The sequence below is a fragment of the Cottoperca gobio genome, chromosome 21 (genome assembly GCF_900634415.1).
Source record: "Cottoperca gobio chromosome 21, fCotGob3.1, whole genome shotgun sequence".
Lineage (NCBI taxonomy): Eukaryota > Metazoa > Chordata > Actinopteri > Perciformes > Bovichtidae > Cottoperca > Cottoperca gobio.
The window spans coordinates 18,873,369-18,895,284 of NC_041375.1; the positions used below are offsets into that span (position 1 = coordinate 18,873,369).

Genomic DNA, 21,916 nt, shown 5'->3' on the forward strand with positions numbered 1-21,916 from the left:
CTCTCATCGCAGTTTTCTTTCAGAGCAGGCAGCTGTTTTCAGCAATAAAGCTTTAAAACCCCACTCCACACTACATATCCAGCAGCGCAGCATTTAGCAGCTAAAGAGCCAGATATTTCTCTCAGGACATGGTAGAGAGCTATAAGAAGAGTGAATATTGGACAGTTATTCATCAGTTGTCATTCAATAAGCGTGACAAAACCGCCTGTCTATAATACTTAAGATGTCAGCCGGATGACCGATTTCTTTTATTCTTAAAATGGCAAGATATGCAGAAGATTTGGCGAACAGCCCAACAAAGCTTTCTAACAGTTATTGCACTTGCCAGCACAAAGTTGTGCAAGACTAAACAAACTTTTCATGACAAGAACTTGGGTGAGGTGTTTCAATGTTAGCAAAAAAACTAATTAACTAAAGAATTCCACCAAGTTTGGGAAATCAAGCTGGACCGTTCGGATGTTATTACTGAAAGATAGATTTACTTGGGAATTAATTATTAACGCCAAAAAGATCAGAAATTCATAATTACAGCACTAGTTGAAGATAAATTAAATTGTTGTAAGAGGTTCCTGAACAAGATGTCTCATCAAATCTATACAACCTGTGGCCTCTCTGCATAAACTCATTAGCATCTATTCAGTCCCAAATTCCACCAGCTGACCCTTCACACACAAACACACACATAATTCCCACGTCAGTGTTCAGTGCTTCAACATAAAGTCATTACAGTCTATTGTTCATGCAATAACACATGCACTAAACGTCTTGCTATCAGAGCCATTACTGATGCATTCACAGCAGTTCAAAAGGAATGATGCGCACACACCCACACACACGCAGAGACACACACACACACACACACACACACACAGAGACACACACAAAGACAGTAATGCATGCAGTGTATTTCCACACCTCTATGATATGTTGACTTTTCCCTTCATGAAGAAACAGGACTGAGGTATGAAGATGGAGCAGTGTATCATCGTGAATCACATGGTGTTCAAAAGATTCTGCTGACACTGTTGTGTTTGTCAGATATCTTCATTGTACACACATTTGTTCAAGCTGCATTCTCATTGTACCAAATGATTTTTTTGTACAATACACAAAGAAGGGCTGGGTGATATGGAGAAAGAATATTCTATATTTGACCAAATTCCTCGATATCGAGACGATATTGCAGGGTTTGCCAATGGTGCTTTCACAAAATATTAACACAGTGAGATTTTTGATGAAATAATCATCAGTATTGTGGATATAATGACTAAGTGGATAAAGACAAATAATAGAACAGTCAAAAGTAAGAAAATCAGACTTTACTGTAATGCAGCCTTTAAATCCAAGAAAAGACAACACTTATGCCATATCACGATATCCAAAATCTAAGAAATATCTCGTCTCATATCACGATATCTATACTTGGCCCAGCCCTAACACAAAGGGTCAAATAATTCTTATGTGCTTATAATAAGTTATTTCTTTGTAAGCTCTTTGTGACACTAGAGAACTCCAGTGCTAAAGACTTTTTTTAAGCATAACACAACTAGATGGAAACGTAGCAGCTCATATACCTGGACAGTGTATGGTCGACGTGCTAAATTGCTGCCAAATAGTTACAGGGATCTAGATATTAAATGTTCAACTGCAATTTCGTAGCATGTCATATGATATGATGGAGCTACGTTTGAGATAAATAATGGAGGAATGCTTTAATTAAATAAATTCAAAACAACAACATCTGTTCAGGATTACTCAACTAAAGTGTTATTGTGTAATTCATGTTACTTTGTAAAAAACAGACCTGACCTAGGATCCTATGACAATTATAGGAAACTCCAACCCCCCCAACGGTGTAACTTCACAAACCACAAACCAGCCAGCAGAAAATGTCTTTGCCATTGTATTTTTATGCAAAAACCGCAAATACGTGTGTGTGTGTGTGTGTATATATATAAAAAAATTATTTATGGAGATATAGGGGTTGCTGGTGTAGTAATAAACAACTAAATCTGCTTCCCTCAGTTTCAGTCATACTTTTCTATTTCCATTACAGTTAGATTGAAATCAAAGACGTTTGGGGAAAAGACCTACTAATATCCAGCTTCTCATCTGACCCTGGGTAAGATGGAGAACAAGATTTACCATAATGTCAAATAGTTTCTTCAGTTGGCGGCGCCAGTTAAAATACATAATTAGCTGAACATGGGGGGAAATTGTTAACAATGAGCAGAGATCTGTAATCTTGTTTATATTGTGAGTTTTTCTCTGTACTGACCTTCAGCTCCCAGTGAAAGGTCATCTTCAAAGCTGCAGCCGTTCTTCAGCACTCCTGTGTACACACACACACACACACACACACACACACACACACACACACACACACACACACACACACACACACACACACACACACACACACACACACACACACACACACACACACACACACACACACTCTAAGAGAAATGTCCTTCCCAATTTTGAGATGCAACTGCTAACATAGTATGAATGTGTCCTAACAGGTTGGGGTCCTCACAATGTCATATATAAACAATACACACAGAAGTGTGGATTACCTCTGCTTGGAGAAGCACTCCGATCATCTAGAGAGGCTCCGAGGGGAGTCCTGGACGAGAGACAAAGAGACAGAGTTATACATCAACCCAAACCAGCAACATCCAACAGACTGCCAGTGTGTGGGCTTACATACTTAAAATACTTTAATGCAAATTGATTACCATGCTAGGCTCGCCTAAAACAAACCAAATCAACTTTATTTATGCCAGGCAAACACCTGATTAAATTGAGGGAAATAATCCCATGCCAACCCCTGCTCGATATAAAGTACATTTATTCCAGAATAAATCCAGGTGGATAAAGAAAACTATTCCAGCAAGTGAACCCAATGAACTATCCAAAGCCAACACCTAGTCAGGCTAATTTCTGGTTGTGCAATTCTCATTAGCCCATGCAAAATACGTTAGGGCCTGTCAGGTGAAGGATAACAATCCCAGGCAAACTATCAATCAGACTAAGATTAACTACCCTAACATTAAAAAAATATCTACCTGGCAACTATCCCAGCATTAACTGCATGTCAGGCGAAGGTTAATATCCCAATTTTAACTGTCTGTAAAGTAAAGTAACCCTGGCTAACTGCCTGTCAGGCTAAGGCTAATTAATGCAGGTTAACTACATGTTGGGCTACGACTTATTAATGCAGGCGAACTGCCTGTCGGGTTTAGGCTAAGAAACGCAGGCTAACTGCCTACCAGGTACCCGTTCCAGGTGTCCTAATGAACAGTTGTCCCAGGCTTGCTAGGTGACAGTAGCAGTAAGCTCTGAGCTGCAGACGCTGGGAAACACTGAGCTGTTACACAACCTGCCTCTCTTATCAATGGGACAAACTTCATGCCACCATCACACACACACACACACACACACACACACACACACACACACACACACACACACACACACACACACACACACACACACACACACACACACACACACACACACACACACACACACACACACACACACGCGATTCTGCTGGTCATGTCATCACGCGGACGTTACATAGATTCTGCTGGTCATGTCATCACGCGGACGTTACATAGGACACGCCAGAGCGCTGTAGAGCCACAGAGTTGTGAGTGACAGTAGCGAATACTGTGTGCGTGATAACAGTGTTGACAGCTTAAACTCCTCCTCTGTTTACTCTATCTTTTTCTACCTTTCTTTCCGTCTTCTGTCTGCTTCTTCCTGCTTCTTTCTTTCTTTGCCTGAACAGCTCTATGTGCCCTATCTCTGGGCGTTGGTCTGCTCCCTTTGTGTGTGTGTGTTCTGTGTGTTTTATGTCTAGGAGTGGCTGTGTGTCAGTTCTACGTCAGCAGCTGATAACACCAGTACTAAACACACACACCTCTAGACACCAACAAAACGTATCAATAAACCAGTCAGCAGGAGAACCATTTAGCCACTCAAACAGTCAGTCAAGATTTTAAGGACCTTATCCTTTGTTTGACATTTCAGTCCAAGAACTACTAAGTCTGTTAACTGTACATTCCTGCTAATCGTTTTCTAATCATCCATCCGTTTTGTGATTGATATTCCTCCTTCTAGGCAGTCACTGGTTTCAGTTCATTTTTAAGAAAATTAACTTACAGCAACTAGCTGCAGTCAACTGTCAGCTTTATTTTACAGTTATATATAAGTTCAGAATGATCTGAAAAGTCACATATGACATGTAGCAAACAGGGTTAAACAGGACATAAAAAAAACATTGGTTTAGTCAGGTGGTGAATTGATACTGTACCTGCATTCAATCAGCCAGCTGGCGATGTTGTTAGGAACTCTCCCTGACAGAGAGAGAGACAGAGGAGCACGTTAAGGCAATAAGCCAACAGATGCTGTGTGCAACAATGATTACAACATGTTATAAAAGCATTGGCTCTGTGAGGATGTACTTGGGCGCAGCTGTACTTTGAGCTAAATGCTACCGTCAGAATGCTAACCTGCTCACAGTGACTATGCAAAGAAGCTGATATACAGGTACAAGCAGGTATACTGTTTAACGTGTTCACCATGTTAGTGTAGCGTGTTAGCATGATAACATTTGCTAACTACAATGGCACTAGGAGAGCGCAGACCTCCACAAAAGCCAATGGTGGATTCAAATACTCCTTGGATAGTCTCATTTCCCGAGTTGGGAAGTCGTTCATCTGACTTCGGTCATGTGTTCAGAGCTTTAAGTCATAATGTATAACATGGATGCTACTAAGAAGATTTGTTGTATTTTATTGCTCAAAGTGTTAAACAACACGTCGATAGCTGTTTAAGAGTTGTTGTTCCGACTTAAGGGGTCATTGACATACATTTTCAAAGAAAACTACTTTTTCAGATTACTCCGACACCACATAAAATTAAAATTGATGTTGTGGTTTTTTTGTTGAGGCTCATGACCTCTCGGTCTACCCTCGCAGGCACTGTTCCATTCTTTCTTGTTATTTTAGAAATAAAAATACTTATTTATAACTTGTGAACTCGTCTGGTCACCCATTTCTGTAGCAGCCTTTGAAAGATCTAAAAAGGAAACGTGTCAGTTCTCTCTGGAGACGCTGTTTCTAAGTTACCCCAAATACTTTGTACCATCTGACTTTCTGTTCTGCAATTTCCTGTTGCTTATCAGTCGACGTACAGCAATACTGACATAACTGTGATAAGATAAAATCGTCTGATAATGGGCCAGATTCTGCACTGACTTTGGCTCGCTAAAGTGGCTGCAGAAAGTATTTTCTCAGCAAATATATGGTTAGTGGGAAATATTTTTGGTTTTAAAGAAAACACTGTTACATTTAAGATTGTTAAAATATCCCCAGTTACAACATTGGTGAAAGTTGAGCTCAGTCTAACCTGGTTCTTCTGAGGTTCTTTGTTCTTCCCCATCCCTCTGGTTCTGCTGCGGCCCCTGGGGGCCAAAGCTCTCTGCTTGCCAGGTGGAGTCTCTGCTCTGGGCCCATGCCCGACGCCGCAGACAGGCTAAACTGTAGTCTGACTGCACTCTAGGATCTAAGGATCAATCAAGCAAACAATCTGTCTGACAGCCGGACTAGTATGAAGTCATCAATCTGGTTTGGCAGGTATTCAATCCGACAAATGGAAACTACAACTGATTGAATGCAAACACACACAACAGGTCGAACTGAGCGATCACAAGCAACAGTCCTCACCCTGTAACTAGGTTCTTTTTAACCACTACTTTGATAATGAACAATATAGACAAGAATGAGGGCCCAGCATTGATGACAATATAATATCACATTGAATTCCAATATATTTGAAGACCCATGCTGGGTCTCAATTCTGATACTTGTGTCAGTACACTTCCATGTAGAGCACTGTGGACAACATGTCCGTAGTGCGTTAATTTCAACGGGATAGTGTTAAATTAGTGTTAACCCAATAACATGATAACTGATGGCTTCTATCCGACAACTGTTTAGCAGCATTTAGTGAAAAGAAACTTGTATCATTTATATTTGTGAAAATGTGGTGTTCAATGGAGAACCACCCCCCTTTCCTCTACGTAGACAAGATGGCGACCATTGAGGGTGAGAAGTGTCCAGCATTCCACACTCATCTTTTTAGCGTTATGAGTGCACCATCCAGGTAATCACAGTTCCCTGCATTTTGCCATAATTCTCAGTGTGAATGCAGTTATGCACTGCAAATAGCAAGTGACAGTACAGATGTACATGAATTGAGACAGTGTCACAGTGTCAAGATAAATCTGTCAGTGTCTGAGGTTCAAATTGAATGGACTTTGACACGTGAATTTGTACCATTAAAACAATAGCAAGCATTTTTTGTCTGATGTCAACCCTACATCCAAATCAGATGAGCTCAAGTACGCCTTAATGGACACCACTATTTATCGGTTACTTTTAGCTAACCGTTCCAATTGTTTTTTCTTTACTTTAAGCTAACTATTCCAACTATTTATCCGTTACTTTTAGCTAACCATTCCAACTGTTTATCCGTTACTTTTAGCTAACTATTCCAACTGTTTATCCGTTACTTTTAGCTAACCATTCCAACTGTTTATCCGTTACTTTTAGCTAACAATTCCAACTGTTTATCCGTTACTTTTAGCTAACCATTCCAACTGTTTATCCATTACTTTTAGCTAACCATTCCAACTGTTTATCCATTACTTTTAGCTAACTATTCCAACTATTTATCAGTTACTTTTAGCTAACCATTCCAACTGTTTATCCGTTACTTTTAGCTAACCATTCCAACTGTTTATCAGTTACTTTTAGCTAACAATTCCAACTGTTTATCAGTTACTTTTAGCTAACAATTCCAACTGTTTATCAGTTACTTTTAGCTAACAATTCCAACTGTTTATCCGTTACTTTTAGCTAACTATTCCAACTGTTTCTCCGTTACTTTTAGCTAACCATTCCAACTATTTATCAGTTACTTTTAGCTAACCATTCCAACTGTTTATCCATTACTTTTAGCTAACTATTCCAACTATTTATCAGTTACTTTTAGCTAACTATTCCAACTGTTTATCCGTTACTTTTAGCTAACTATTCCAACTGTTTATCCGTTACTTTTAGCTAACCATTCCAACTGTTTATCCGTTACTTTTAGCTAACTATTCCAACTGTTTATCCGTTACTTTTAGCTAACCATTCCAACTGTTTATCCGTTACTTTTAGCTAACCATTCCAACTGTTTATCCATTACTTTAGCTAACCATTCCAACTGTTTATCCATTACTTTTAGCTAACTATTCCAACTATTTATCAGTTACTTTTAGCTAACCATTCCAACTGTTTATCCGTTACTTTTAGCTAACCATTCCAACTGTTTATCAGTTACTTTTAGCTAACCATTCCAACTGTTTATCAGTTACTTTTAGCTAACAATTCCAACTGTTTATCAGTTACTTTTAGCTAACAATTCCAACTGTTTATCCGTTACTTTTAGCTAACTATTCCAACTGTTTCTCCGTTACTTTTAGCTAACCATTCCAACTATTTATCAGTTACTTTTAGCTAACCATTCCAACTGTTTATCCATTACTTTTAGCTAACTATTCCAACTATTTATCAGTTACTTTTAGCTAACTATTCCAACTGTTTATCCGTTACTTTTAGCTAACTATTCCAACTGTTTATCCGTTACTTTTAGCTAACCATTCCAACTGTTTATCCGTTACTTTTAGCTAACTATTCCAACTGTTTATCCGTTACTTTTAGCTAACTATTCCAACTGTTTATCCGTTACTTTTAGCTAACCATTCCAACTGTTTATCCGTTACTTTTAGCTAACTATTCCAACTGTTTATCCGTTACTTTTAGCTAACCATTCCAACTGTTTATCCATTACTTTTAGCTAACTATTCCAACTATTTATCAGTTACTTTTAGCTAACCATTCCAACTGTTTATCCGTTACTTTTAGCTAACCATTCCAACTGTTTATCAGTTACTTTTAGCTAACAATTCCAACTGTTTATCAGTTACTTTTAGCTAACAATTCCAACTGTTTATCCGTTACTTTTAGCTAACTATTCCAACTGTTTCTCCGTTACTTTTAGCTAACCATTCCAACTATTTATCAGTTACTTTTAGCTAACCATTCCAACTGTTTATCCGTTACTTTTAGCTAACCATTCCAACTGTTTATCCGTTACTTTTAGCTAACTATTCCAACTGTTTATCCGTTACTTTTAGCTAACCATTCCAACTGTTTATCCGTTACTTTTAGCTAACAATTCCAACTGTTTATCCGTTACTTTTAGCTAACCATTCCAACTGTTTATCCATTACTTTTAGCTAACCATTCCAACTGTTTATCCATTACTTTTAGCTAACTATTCCAACTATTTATCAGTTACTTTTAGCTAACCATTCCAACTGTTTATCCGTTACTTTTAGCTAACCATTCCAACTGTTTATCAGTTACTTTTAGCTAACCATTCCAACTGTTTATCAGTTACTTTTAGCTAACAATTCCAACTGTTTATCAGTTACTTTTAGCTAACAATTCCAACTGTTTAAACTGTTTATCCGTTACTTTTAGCTAACTATTCCAACTGTTTCTCCGTTACTTTTAGCTAACCATTCCAACTATTTATCAGTTACTTTTAGCTAACCATTCCAACTGTTTATCCATTACTTTTAGCTAACTATTCCAACTATTTATCAGTTACTTTTAGCTAACTATTCCAACTGTTTATCCGTTACTTTTAGCTAACTATTCCAACTGTTTATCCGTTACTTTTAGCTAACCATTCCAACTGTTTATCCGTTACTTTTAGCTAACTATTCCAACTGTTTATCCGTTACTTTTAGCTAACCATTCCAACTGTTTATCCGTTACTTTTAGCTAACTATTCCAACTGTTTATCCGTTACTTTTAGCTAACCATTCCAACTGTTTATCCGTTACTTTTAGCTAACAATTCCAACTGTTTATCCGTTACTTTTAGCTAACCATTCCAACTGTTTATCCATTACTTTTAGCTAACCATTCCAACTGTTTATCCGTTACTTTTAGCTAACTATTCCAACTATTTATCAGTTACTTTTAGCTAACCATTCCAACTGTTTATCCGTTACTTTTAGCCAACTATTCCAACTATTTATCAGTTACATTAAGCTAACTATTCCAACTGTTTATCCGTTACTTTTAGCTAACCATTCCAACTGTTTATCAGTTACTTTTAGCTAACAATTCCAACTGTTTATCAGTTACTTTTAGCTAACAATTCCAACTATTTATCAGTTACTTTTAGCTAACCATTCCAACTGTTTATCCGTTACTTTTAGCCAACTATTCCAACTATTTATCAGTTACTTTAAGCTAACTATTCCAACTGTTTATCCGTTACTTTTAGCTAACCATTCCAACTGTTTATCAGTTACTTTTAGCTAACAATTCCAACTGTTTATCAGTTACTTTTAGCTAACAATTCCAACTGTTTCTCCGTTACTTTTAGCTAACCATTCCAACTGTTTATCCGTTACTTTTAGCTAACTATTCCAACTGTTTCTCCGTTACTTTTAGCTAACCATTCCAACTATTTATCAGTTACTTTTAGCTAACCATTCCAACTGTTTATCCATTACTTTTAGCTAACTATTCCAACTATTTATCAGTTACTTTTAGCTAACTATTCCAACTGTTTATCCGTTACTTTTAGCTAACTATTCCAACTGTTTATCCGTTACTTTTAGCTAACCATTCCAACTGTTTATCCGTTACTTTTAGCTAACTATTCCAACTGTTTATCCGTTACTTTTAGCTAACTATTCCAACTGTTTATCCGTTACTTTTAGCTAACCATTCCAACTGTTTATCCGTTACTTTTAGCTAACTATTCCAACTGTTTATCCGTTACTTTTAGCTAACTATTCCAACTGTTTATCCGTTACTTTTAGCTAACTATTCCAACTATTTATCAGTTACTTTTAGCTAACTATTCCAACTGTTTATCCGTTACTTTTAGCTAACTATTCCAACTATTTATCAGTTACTTTTAGCTAACTATTCCAACTATTTATCAGTTACTTTTAGCTAACTATTCCAACTGTTTATCCGTTACTTTTAGCTAACTATTCCAACTGTTTATCCGTTACTTTTAGCTAACAATTCCAACTGTTTATCAGTTACTTTTAGCTAGCAATTCCAACTATTTATCAGTTACTTTTAGCTAACCATTCCAACTGTTTATCCGTTACTTTTAGCCAACTATTCCAACTATTTATCAGTTACTTTAAGCTAACTATTCCAACTGTTTATCCGTTACTTTTAGCTAACCATTCCAACTGTTTATCAGTTACTTTTAGCTAACAATTCCAACTGTTTATCAGTTACTTTTAGCTAGCAATTCCAACTATTTATCAGTTACTTTTAGCTAACCATTCCAACTGTTTATCCGTTACTTTTAGCCAACTATTCCAACTATTTATCAGTTACTTTAAGCTAACTATTCCAACTGTTTATCCGTTACTTTTAGCTAACCATTCCAACTGTTTATCAGTTACTTTTAGCTAACAATTCCAACTGTTTATCAGTTACTTTTAGCTAACAATTCCAACTGTTTCTCCGTTACTTTTAGCTAACCATTCCAACTGTTTATCCGTTACTTTTAGCTAACTATTCCAACTGTTTCTCCGTTACTTTTAGCTAACCATTCCAACTATTTATCAGTTACTTTTAGCTAACCATTCCAACTGTTTATCCATTACTTTTAGCTAACTATTCCAACTATTTATCAGTTACTTTTAGCTAACTATTCCAACTGTTTATCCGTTACTTTTAGCTAACTATTCCAACTGTTTATCCGTTACTTTTAGCTAACCATTCCAACTGTTTATCCGTTACTTTTAGCTAACTATTCCAACTGTTTATCCGTTACTTTTAGCTAACCATTCCAACTGTTTATCCGTTACTTTTAGCTAACCATTCCAACTGTTTATCCGTTACTTTTAGCTAACTATTCCAACTGTTTATCCGTTACTTTTAGCTAACCATTCCAACTGTTTATCCGTTACTTTTAGCTAACAATTTCAACTGTTTATCCGTTACTTTTAGCTAACCATTCCAACTGTTTATCCGTTACTTTTAGCTAACTATTCCAACTGTTTATCCGTTACTTTTAGCTAACCATTCCAACTGTTTATCCGTTACTTTTAGCTAACTATTCCAACTGTTTATCCGTTACTTTTAGCTAACCATTCCAACTGTTTATCCGTTACTTTTAGCTAACCATTCCAACTGTTTATCCGTTACTTTTAGCTAACTATTCCAACTGTTTATCCGTTACTTTTAGCTAACCATTCCAACTGTTTATCCGTTACTTTTAGCTAACAATTTCAACTGTTTATCCGTTACTTTTAGCTAACCATTCCAACTGTTTATCCATTACTTTTAGCTAACCATTCCAACTGTTTATCCGTTACTTTTAGCTAACTATTCCAACTATTTATCAGTTACATTAAGCTAACAATTCCAACTATTTATCAGTTACTTTTAGCTAACCATTCCAACTGTTTATCCGTTACTTTTAGCCAACTATTCCAACTATTTATCAGTTACTTTAAGCTAACTATTCCAACTGTTTATCCGTTACTTTTAGCTAACCATTCCAACTGTTTATCAGTTACTTTTAGCTAACAATTCCAACTGTTTATCCGTTACTTTTAGCTAACCATTCCAACTGTTTATCCGTTACTTTTAGCTAACTATTCCAACTGTTTATCCGTTACTTTTAGCTAACTATTCCAACTGTTTCTCCGTTACTTTTAGCTAACCATTCCAACTGTTTCTCCGTTACTTTTAGCTAACCATTCCAACTGTTTATCCGTTACTTTTAGCTAACTATTCCAACTGTTTATCCGTTACTTTTAGCTAACTATTCCAACTGTTTCTCCGTTACTTTTAGCTAACCATTCCAACTGTTTATCCGTTACTTTTAGCTAACTATTCCAACTGTTTATCAGTTACTTTTAGCTAACTATTCCAACTGTTTATCCGTTACTTTTAGCTAACCATTCCAACTGTTTATCCGTTACTTTTAGCTAACCATTCCAACTGTTTATCCGTTACTTTTAGCTAATTATTCAAACTTTTTATCAGTTACCGTTACTTTCAGCTTATTGATTTAACTGCTATCCATTTTTTTCATTCATCATTTCAACTGTATATTTATTACTTATGTCCATTTCTTTCAGCTAACCAACTGTATAGGTAAGATGACCCACCTGGAGCAGTGCTAGTGTCCATTCCCATAGATCCGCTCTCCATATCTGCCTGTCTGTGTGTCTGGTTGAGGACAGTCAGTCTGTCAGAGGAGACTGACGACTTTACAGCAACATCAGCAAAAGGTAACACACCTTGAGTGAGAGAGACATAAAGATAAAGTTAATGAAATAAGCATGAAGAACAATAATAAAAAAAGAAGAGAATATTAATGTTAGTAAAAAAAAAAAAATAATGATAATGAATTGCACCATTTTCCTTTCTTTAAAAACAAATATATTGTCTTTGTTACTCTCATGCCAATAAAGAATATTTTATTGAATGAGACTACAATAAAAAGGACATAACTATACTACATTGCTAGATACTAACACATGCAACACAGAAGCACATAATACATGACATACAAAGCAATAACATTGTGAATATTACAGATAATATATAACTGAAGCATTAAACAAGACATTATGCTGCAATATTAGGCACTAATTGAAACATGCAAAGCAGAAGCATACAGAGAACAAGCTCCACATACAGAACATGCAATTCTATAAATCACTCTGGCACAATAAAACATCAATACAAGCTCACAAGGATAACTACTAATTAATTAATTTCTCTAAATTGGAGCGCCTAGATAGTAGAGTGTTCCAACCTGGACAGATGAAACAGAGTGAAGATGTTCTGTGGTGAGATGAGAAGTGGCCTTTATTATTAATGACCGAGTTACCCACACTGAGACCAGCTGAGATTACACACACACACACCACACACACACGCACACACTTTCTGTACAATCCTGACGATCAAGTTTTTTTTGTAGTTCTTCCAACAACTCCAACAGAATGCTTTACATCTTCTCTCTTTTAAAACTTTTAATTATCATTTCAATAGTTCTGAATGAGAGCCTATAAAGTAGATAAAGTAGCTCATGAAAAGATGTGACATATTTAGTAGCTGCGGATATTATTTTAATGTGTCAGATACACGTTTGATAAATATGCTGCAATTCTAGTGCATAGTGATGAAGTATATTTAGCTGATAATACTTCTGTCCTGTTACTTAAGTAGGACATTGAGTTCAGGGTATTTACTTGTAATGGAGGACTTTTACATTGTGGTGTTGCTACTGTTACTTAAATAAAGCCTGAAATATCTCAGCAACTGTTGGATGGATTGCCATAAAATTTGGTTCAGACATTTACGTTCCCCTCAGGATGAATTGTCATGACTTTGATGATCCTGTGACTTTATATCTAGCGTCATCATCAGGTCAAATTGTCACTTTCTCCATTACTTTGGTTTATAAACAAAACACTGCAAAACTAATGTCATTACATTAGCATCAACTGTATAGTGTTTAGTAACACACTAGATTAACATAGTAAACACTATACCTGCTTAACATCAGCATTGTTATTGTTAGCTTAAAGCATCACTGTACCTCAGTACAGCCTCATAGCACGGCATTAATGACTTGAATGAATTGACTGTCAAGAATGCTGACGATTCATTTTCTAATGATTATACTAAACCTTTCAGTGTGTAAAATATGCACACCACACCACACCACACCACACCACACCACACCACACCACACCACACCACACTCCCTCAGCTCAGTCTCACAGACAAAAGGCTGGCTAGCCCATCAGCCTACTGTTGATCGCAACAGGAACAAGATCACAGTTTACTACTGAGGAAGTCTGAACACTGTTTAAAAAACAGGTATGTAATAATAGGTAATTACGGGTACATAGGGACTAACAATAGCGAACACAGGGATACAGCTACAGAGATATTTACTGAAATAAAACTAAGAGCACGGAGGTCAATATAAAGTAATCCATATGGAGCCAGTCACTGGAGGAAATGGATGGATAAAAATAGAGGAGCATGCAGCCAAATTTAAATGAGAATGTGTGAAACAGGAAACAAGTGTTTAGGATGAATAAAAGAACAACTTCCTGTCCGAGATACAGAGAGACAGATGGGATGCTATTTATTTTTAGATTTTTCTTGTAAATGCAAAAAAACTGGAACGTTAGAAAACAACAACTCACAGACAGACAGTGTGCAGAGAGCGAGTGCATTCGTTTTCACCCTCTTTAGTCATCCTTCACCCCAGTAAGTAACTCCTTTAGGCTTAAAGCAGGCTACAAAGAGGTTTTAGTGTTGAGGACAGGAGCTGTGTTTAGTTTGGATTCTGACGGTTATTAAAGTATTCAATGACTTCAATGTAACAAGTTGTCATGGTGGAGTTAAGAAACATCTAAAGAAAAAATATGAATAATAATATTAATCCATCAATTATCAAAATAGTTTCAGATTTCTTTTGTGACAATCGACTAATCTTTTCAGCTCAATTTTTTCAGATGTCCATCTTCAATGTAATCACATTAAACATATTTTAGTGACAAAATTTCAACATGTAGTTAGGACCTTCCACACACTACAGTCATTTATATGCTGTTGTTATATGTAACTTAGACATCTAAAAACCTTCAATTTCTAAATAAAACTGTAAAATCCTGCTTTGCATTAATGCACGAGTAATAATCATCAAATATATAGATAGATAGATAGATAGATAGATAGATAGATAGATAGATAGATAGATAGATAGATAGATCTCCCATTTTACTTTTACAGTTATTCTTACTATTGTTCAACCTCCACATCATCAAGTCACTTGTGCACATCACAAAATCAGTTTCTCATTCCTTTGAACAAATTACGTACAATTGTCTACCGTTTCCTACATTATCAATTGCTTATGTCATGTTGATCAAAATGTGTTATACTGGTACTCTGTTGCCCCAAAACATCTATAGGCATTAATTCATTGCATAAGTCATTACATGCAAAATGGTCGTCCATAATCTGTCAAGCATATTTTATATACATTTCTAATCAGACCATTTCAAAATGTGTCCTAAATTGATTAATTGCTCTTTTAGGTGAATCTTGACTTTCACAAAAGCAGGGGAATGTGAAAGACTGCCCTGAAGTTCCCCAAACAGCACTGCATGTTCTCCCAAGGGGGTTCTCATGTTTACATTACACATTTTGTATTTTTTCCTTTGTGCTATGCAGTGCTGTTAAAAAGGGCTGTCTTTTTCTTTTTTGTGTCACAATGACATGGTCAACAGATTACAGTGCAAACAGTAATGGCGTAAATGTGAATCCTGTCCAATCTCTTTAATCAGTCTCCCACGCACAATAAAGTGTACCTTTGTACTGTTATGTTGATATATGTCATACAGAAAAAGTGCAGCCCTGTGCAATTTCATTGATTTTTATCATAACCTTAGCCATAGTTTACATCAGAAAAACTTAAGAGTCCACTGTAATATTGAACACATGGCTGCATTTTGACTATCTTGTTTGTAAACAATGACACAAGGACTACTGATGGCATTGACATGATATTACCTTTGAAGAGATAAACTAAGGATTTCGAGAAAGCTAATGACTTTTGCAGGTAATCCATTGTGTGGTGCCATTTGTACGAATTGTTTCGAGAAATGCACTTGCTGTTTGGCAAATGTAAGGATGACTTGAGAAATGTACCAATGCAAGACATTTATTTGGAATAGAGTGATTTTACAGTTAAAGTGTATTTTTATTACTTTAACTTCAGAAAATTATCTTAATACTTCTTCCTCCACTGGCACTCTTGCAATTAAGTATAAAAATGTGAGGATTTTCTGCTTTTCTCCGTTTTATATTATCGTAAATCAAATGTCTTTGAGAGAAGATGACCCACTGACTGTCGTCAAATCTGACAGAAACCAGACTCAAGAGGTCACGATTGTACAGATGAAACCCCACTTACAGTCTGTTTCCTGCAACAGCAAACACACTCAAACCTTCCTCTCACTGATAATGTTCAACGCTCACTACAAACGGACTTAAACAGTGTGTATGTGGGGACAAGGAGCCCGTTTACATCACTGTTATAGTAAACTGCAGGATGACACGCTAGAAGATCAAAGAGAAGCTAAACAAAGGCTGTAATTAAATCCTTATGTGCAGTCGTGAAACATATATGAAAAGCAGTGGTGGAAAAAAACAAAAAACATTTACTACAGTGCTGTACTTAAGCAAATGTTGAGGTATTTGAACTTATATACTAGTAATATATACTATAATAGTATTTCCATGTCATGCTACATTATACCTCTACTCCACTACATTTCAGAGGGACAATGCAAATAAGATTTTTGTATCCTAAATATCTACTTTTTTAGCGTGAAGTCGCCCGTACGAATGATTCAGATTATTCAACTTGTCGTAAATCATTTGTTTCAGCCGGATTAATGCCACCAGTTTATGAGGAGGACAGAACATTCATTTAGCTAATCGACTTATTGTTTGAATAAATTCCCAAGCAACAAATGCTATATTTTATATATTTATATATTTTATATATATATATATATATATATATATATATATATATATATATATATATATATATATATATATATATATATATATATATATATATATATATATATTCTGACATTCTATAGACAAAACAATTCATTTTAACTGATCAAAAAGATAAACAACAGATAAATCAATAATGAAAATAATTATTAGTTGCAGCCCTTGTTGTATTAAGGGACTAAAAACAATCAAAAAGCAAGTGGCATGTGCATATAATGATTACAGCAAGAAAAAACCTGTTTCAGTGTGCATGGGCACCTGAATGTTGTTTTAAGACGTCAACTAAAATGATTAATGAATCTGTTCATAGAGGTGGTCCTGTAAATACTCGTTACTCCAATACATTTATCTGAAAAGTGGCAATTCTGGTCACTTCAAGGATTTTACATTAAAAAAAAAACACAAGATAAAAAATATGATACATTAAACTTTCCAACAGTATATAAAGTAGTTAGAAGTAAATACATTTCTAGAAGGTACAACAATAAAATGCTGCTTACACATCTATGCATCAGTGATAATTATCTTATAATATATAATAATATTACATTGATAGGAGCATGGGTACTTTTACTTGACATAGCCTACATTAAGTACATTTTGCTGATACGTTTGTATGTTCACATAATTTTGTTTATTTTGAATGCAGAACTTTTACTTGTAATGGAGTATTTATATAGTGTGGGGCATTGTTTACATATGTAAAGGATGTGAGTAGTTGTTCCACCACTGGTTATAAACTGAGAATAAGAATGGGTGGATTAATCAATAACGAAAATAAACGTGAGTTAGTGTCTAGACTACACAGGTAATCTAGAAAACATCCAGATAACAATTCACCAGAGCCCAAAGTGACACCTTTACATTGCTTGTATTGTCTAATTAGTTGTACAAATTCAATTCACAATAGTACAATTCAATTAGGACTTAAAGTTCAAATGAAAAGCAACAAATCCTCCCAATTGAAGTGTTTCCATTTCAATATTACGATTATCAAAATAGTTGCCAATAGTTTTCTGTCAATCACCTAACTGATAATTGACTAAACATTTCAACTGTAGTACTTGTATATACTGTTGGGTAGTTTAATATATAACAAAATATCACATTTTCAAGACTTTTGTAAGTTTTATGTTAAAAAATCTGAATTTGTAAAGTTTGTAAAGAAACTAAAGTTGTCAGATAAATGTAGTGCAGTAAAAAAGTACAATAATTGCCTCTGAAAAGCATACAAGTACCTCAAAAGTGTACTTAAATTCAGTAACGTTGGTAGATTAAATGTACTTCCACCACTGTCCATCTTCAACACATCGTGTACAGTAGATGCTGGTCTGAATCACTTTAAACACGTGCTGTACTCTTAAATTAAAATAAAAACACCATTAATAAATCCACATGTGTTATTTAACGCTTCTTCTTTTTTTTGTTGCTCAGACTCAACTTGTTTGTCCTGTTTAGTTGCTGCTCAGTTTGATACGGAGGACAGGACTGACAGCAGTAAAACTCTCCGTGTCCTCACAAACTAACAACCAGCAGTACTATCACATTCAGCAGTACAATAAGCAGTATTATTAGCGGTACTGTGAACAGGGTACAGGTACTCACCGTCATGTTTATCCGCAGTTTGTGTCTCTGCTCCCAAACTGTCAAACTTGTCTAAACTTTTCTGAAAACACTCCAACATTCCTGCTTCCGCTTCCTGAAACCAGCAGGAGGAGAGGGGGCGTGTCCGTCACGCGCTGCAGCGGAGAAACAGCGACACCTGCCGGACTGATTTCGTACACACAGGACGGTCATACAGTTTTTCTCAATTGCTTTGGTACAATGTTCAAACGATAATGAAGATTTGCTAGTGTGGAATGTGACTAAATAGATTTACTCAAGTAACGTCCTTAAGTGCTCATTTGAGGTATTTCTATTTACTTCATATTTATATTCCACTACATCACCCAGGCAAATATTTTAGTTTTTACTTCCCTACACTTACTTTTCAGGTTACAGTTTTTCATCCCACTTTCTCTTGTAGTGTAGTATTTTAACAGTGTGGTATTAGTGCTTTTACTGAGGTAAAGGATATAGATATTTCTTCTCAAAAAACCTCAAAACCACTGGGCACTTTCTCATCATTTTAAACAAATTGCAAATGTTCTAGCTCATCTATGCTTATGAAAAAGTTATTGTCTACAATTTGCCAATTGAATATGCTAAAATATCTATATTAAAACTGATCATGTTGCTTTCAGTTGAATACTCTTCGAAACATGTATGAATCATTTTGTTAGTCCCAGGCACATAGTCCGTTCAATTCGCAAAATCTGTCAGGCATATATACCATGAATATCATTACAGTAATATGGAATATGGAATTACGTAAAGTCAATAAAATAAATATAAAAGTCATTGCATGTCTGAAATGCTGTGAGAAATACATGAGGCACACAGTACAGCACATATCAGTAGCCTAATATTATGAATTCCAATGTGTAGGACTATACGACTACCGTGTGCTGGAGGCAGAAGAGCAGTTTTTACACCTCAACAAGAGCAAGAGATCTGCAACATGGTGATACTGTAGCAAATAATGCAATTACACTGAGAGAGATATAGAGTGCAACCTTAGAGGACAATGGCGTCTTTCAAAATATAAACTCAATCAGCATCTCTACAATAGATAGAGTGTTGAAAAGACATCAGATGACCATGAAACAACTCTACAAGGGACCATTTGAGATACACGTTGACAGAGTTAGAGTGAGAGAGTATCAGTGTGTACAGGTAAAGCAGAGATGTGCACTACACTTAGTGTATTGTACAGTATTATGGGTTTTCCTTCATTATGGCCTGTATAGGTTACTTATAGAAGAAATATAAACGTAAGGGTTTGCTGCCAACTAAAAGAACAAACAAAACCCAACACATACACACCCAAATAAAATATTATTATCCAATTAAACATTTGACACTGTATAAAAAGAAAAAAATAAAGAAAGATAGAAAGAAAGAAAGGAAGGAATAAATAAATAAATAAAGAAGTGTGTGGTGGCCTGAGCTTTTACCTGCAGTATCTATATTCAACCACCAGATGGAAACCAACCACCATTAAACTGATTATCATCTCTACTGATGCTGATGGATCAGAGATGAGAACTGCAAAACACATTGATTCATTTTAGGTATAACTGATAACTGCAAACTAAACCCACCAACATTTTAATAATTTATTTACTGATGCTGTGAAGGTTCTCTGAAATTAGTCATGTCTGTATACCCAGGAAGGGAAACTATATTTTCTCTATTTCAGGTAATTCAATGAAGTTAGATTAAATATTATGTGTTGAGTCTGAATTTATCTTTAAACCACATATTAATCAAATTGTGACGAAAGTACATTTTGGTATTGATGTTCTTTATGGTTCCCACAATTTATTTTACCGATACTGGATTTCCCTGACATTGTTCATTGAAATAAACAATCCCTCCTCAGTTACTCTCCGTGAGGTTTGTTCCATTGTTCCTCTCGTTCATTGTGGGGTTTCTTTTGGGATATCTTTAGTCTAAGGTTAGCTTTGTTGTGTAATGTTTAGTTTTCTGTCTCTTCATGGAAGTGTTTGTTTTGGGATCCCCTTAAAAACAAAATCATGGTAACACTTGCTATTTAGCATTAAGAAGCAGTATATATTCATAATAAATATATGTTTATTAAATGGTTATTAATGTATTTGGCAAGAACAATAACTCCTCCTGCGGCCCCCATAAGTGATGGCTGATCTATAAACATATAATGATAACAATACAGTAAACTACAGTTTCTTCACAGAAGAAGTTACTGTACATTAAAAAACAAACACTTAATGTATATCTGCTTAAAACTACATTATAGTATGTTATATAAACCATTTACTCAATGTTTATATACTGCTTATAAATGATATAGGAAGTCTAAAGTAACGTTATATTAAATAACTGACTGAATGTTTTGACTGTAAATTCTTAAAAAGTAAATTATAATTATAAAACACTGCTCTTGCTGTGTGAGATATACTACTGTGTGTGTGTGTGTGTGTGTGTGTGTGTGTGTGTGTGTGTGTGTGTGTGTGTGTGTGTGTGTGTGTGTGTGTGTTGAGTTTCCATTGCTACATTCAATGTATGACTAGGGTAATCTGACCTTCTCCACACACACACAGCCTGAAGTATACAATAATGGTTCTTATTCAACAGCGAGTTGCTCTACTGTTCCTTTACTTTACTTTAAATGACAAAAGATTTCTCCGCCCTGAACTACTGTCATCTCACTGCTGTTTATATTAAATTATTAACTTCCTCATTCCGTTCCTATCTCCTGATAAACATCTTACATTTCTGGATGTTTTAATCCATGAAACTGTAAACATTCAAAGTCACTTACACCTTTGGTTTGACAAAAAAACAGTCAAACTGTGACTTCTGTGTGACCTGCGTTAGGTATCTGTGCTTTTATTCTTGACATTATAAAGTACTTAAACCAGAGAAAAGTGTTATAGAAAGAAAAAAGTGTATTATCGTTACGTGGTATACTCAGAATTCATGAGCAGCACAGTCCACATCTTCAGTTTTATATTCATTAGTCCAGAACTGATGTTAACCATTAGCTGTCGGAGGATGGGACAGACACACGGGTCCTTTAAAGTTGCATGGTAACCTCCTAGCAACCGGTTTACTGTCACCACAGCAACCTCTTCACTGGAGAACAGCCCGGTCCAAAGTCCACAGCTTCTTGCCGATTAAGATGCAGCCAGTCTGACGCAGTGGATGTGGAAAGTGAAGGAAATTAAGGAAAGTTATAAGACAAAGAAGCCAAACAGCTGAGGCTGATGGGAATGTAGTTTTACAGGTGTTTGGTCCTACACCAAAGTGTGAAATGGCCCTGTGTGAAAAATGAAGGGAAAACCAAAGTTATTAGAATTCTTTCTCTGAATTTACCAAAGTTTGCAGCAATCCGTCCAATAGTTGTGACTTTACATGCATTAGTTGTGGTAAAACTATTTACATTTGTAAACCCTATACCATTTTTTATGTGAAAAGAAAAAAACGTGTTTACAGAGTAAGTACTTGCAAATCACTCTGTATTTTTGTCGAGATAACTTTACACAAATAACCAGGTTGGGGGACCAGGTGTGGCACAGGATCAGAACG

The 21,916-nt window shown here is 35.7% G+C and overlaps 1 protein-coding gene across 3 annotated transcripts in view; it reads right to left on the reverse strand.

Moving 5' to 3' along the window:
• The window catches only part of itprid2 (ITPR interacting domain containing 2), a 40,208-nt gene extending 21,783 nt beyond the window's left edge, over positions 1 to 18,425 (reverse strand). Inside the window, exons 1-7 of one of the 3 annotated variants that reach the window (XM_029458663.1) lie at positions 18,350 to 18,411; positions 12,945 to 12,973; positions 12,292 to 12,423; positions 5,422 to 5,577; positions 4,325 to 4,367; positions 2,580 to 2,629; positions 2,279 to 2,332 (exon numbers count right to left, since the gene is read on the reverse strand). In XM_029458663.1, coding sequence (XP_029314523.1) covers positions 2,279 to 2,332; positions 2,580 to 2,629; positions 4,325 to 4,367; positions 5,422 to 5,577; positions 12,292 to 12,334 — 346 coding nt within the window. In that variant the 5' untranslated portion in view covers positions 12,335 to 12,423; positions 12,945 to 12,973; positions 18,350 to 18,411. Of the gene's footprint in view, positions 1 to 2,278; positions 2,333 to 2,579; positions 2,630 to 4,324; positions 4,368 to 5,421; positions 5,578 to 12,291; positions 12,424 to 12,944; positions 12,974 to 18,349 lie in introns of all 3 variants that reach the window. The other 2 variants (XM_029458662.1, XM_029458664.1) reach the window with 2 other exon arrangements.
• Positions 18,426 to 21,916: the final 3,491 nt, after the last annotated feature.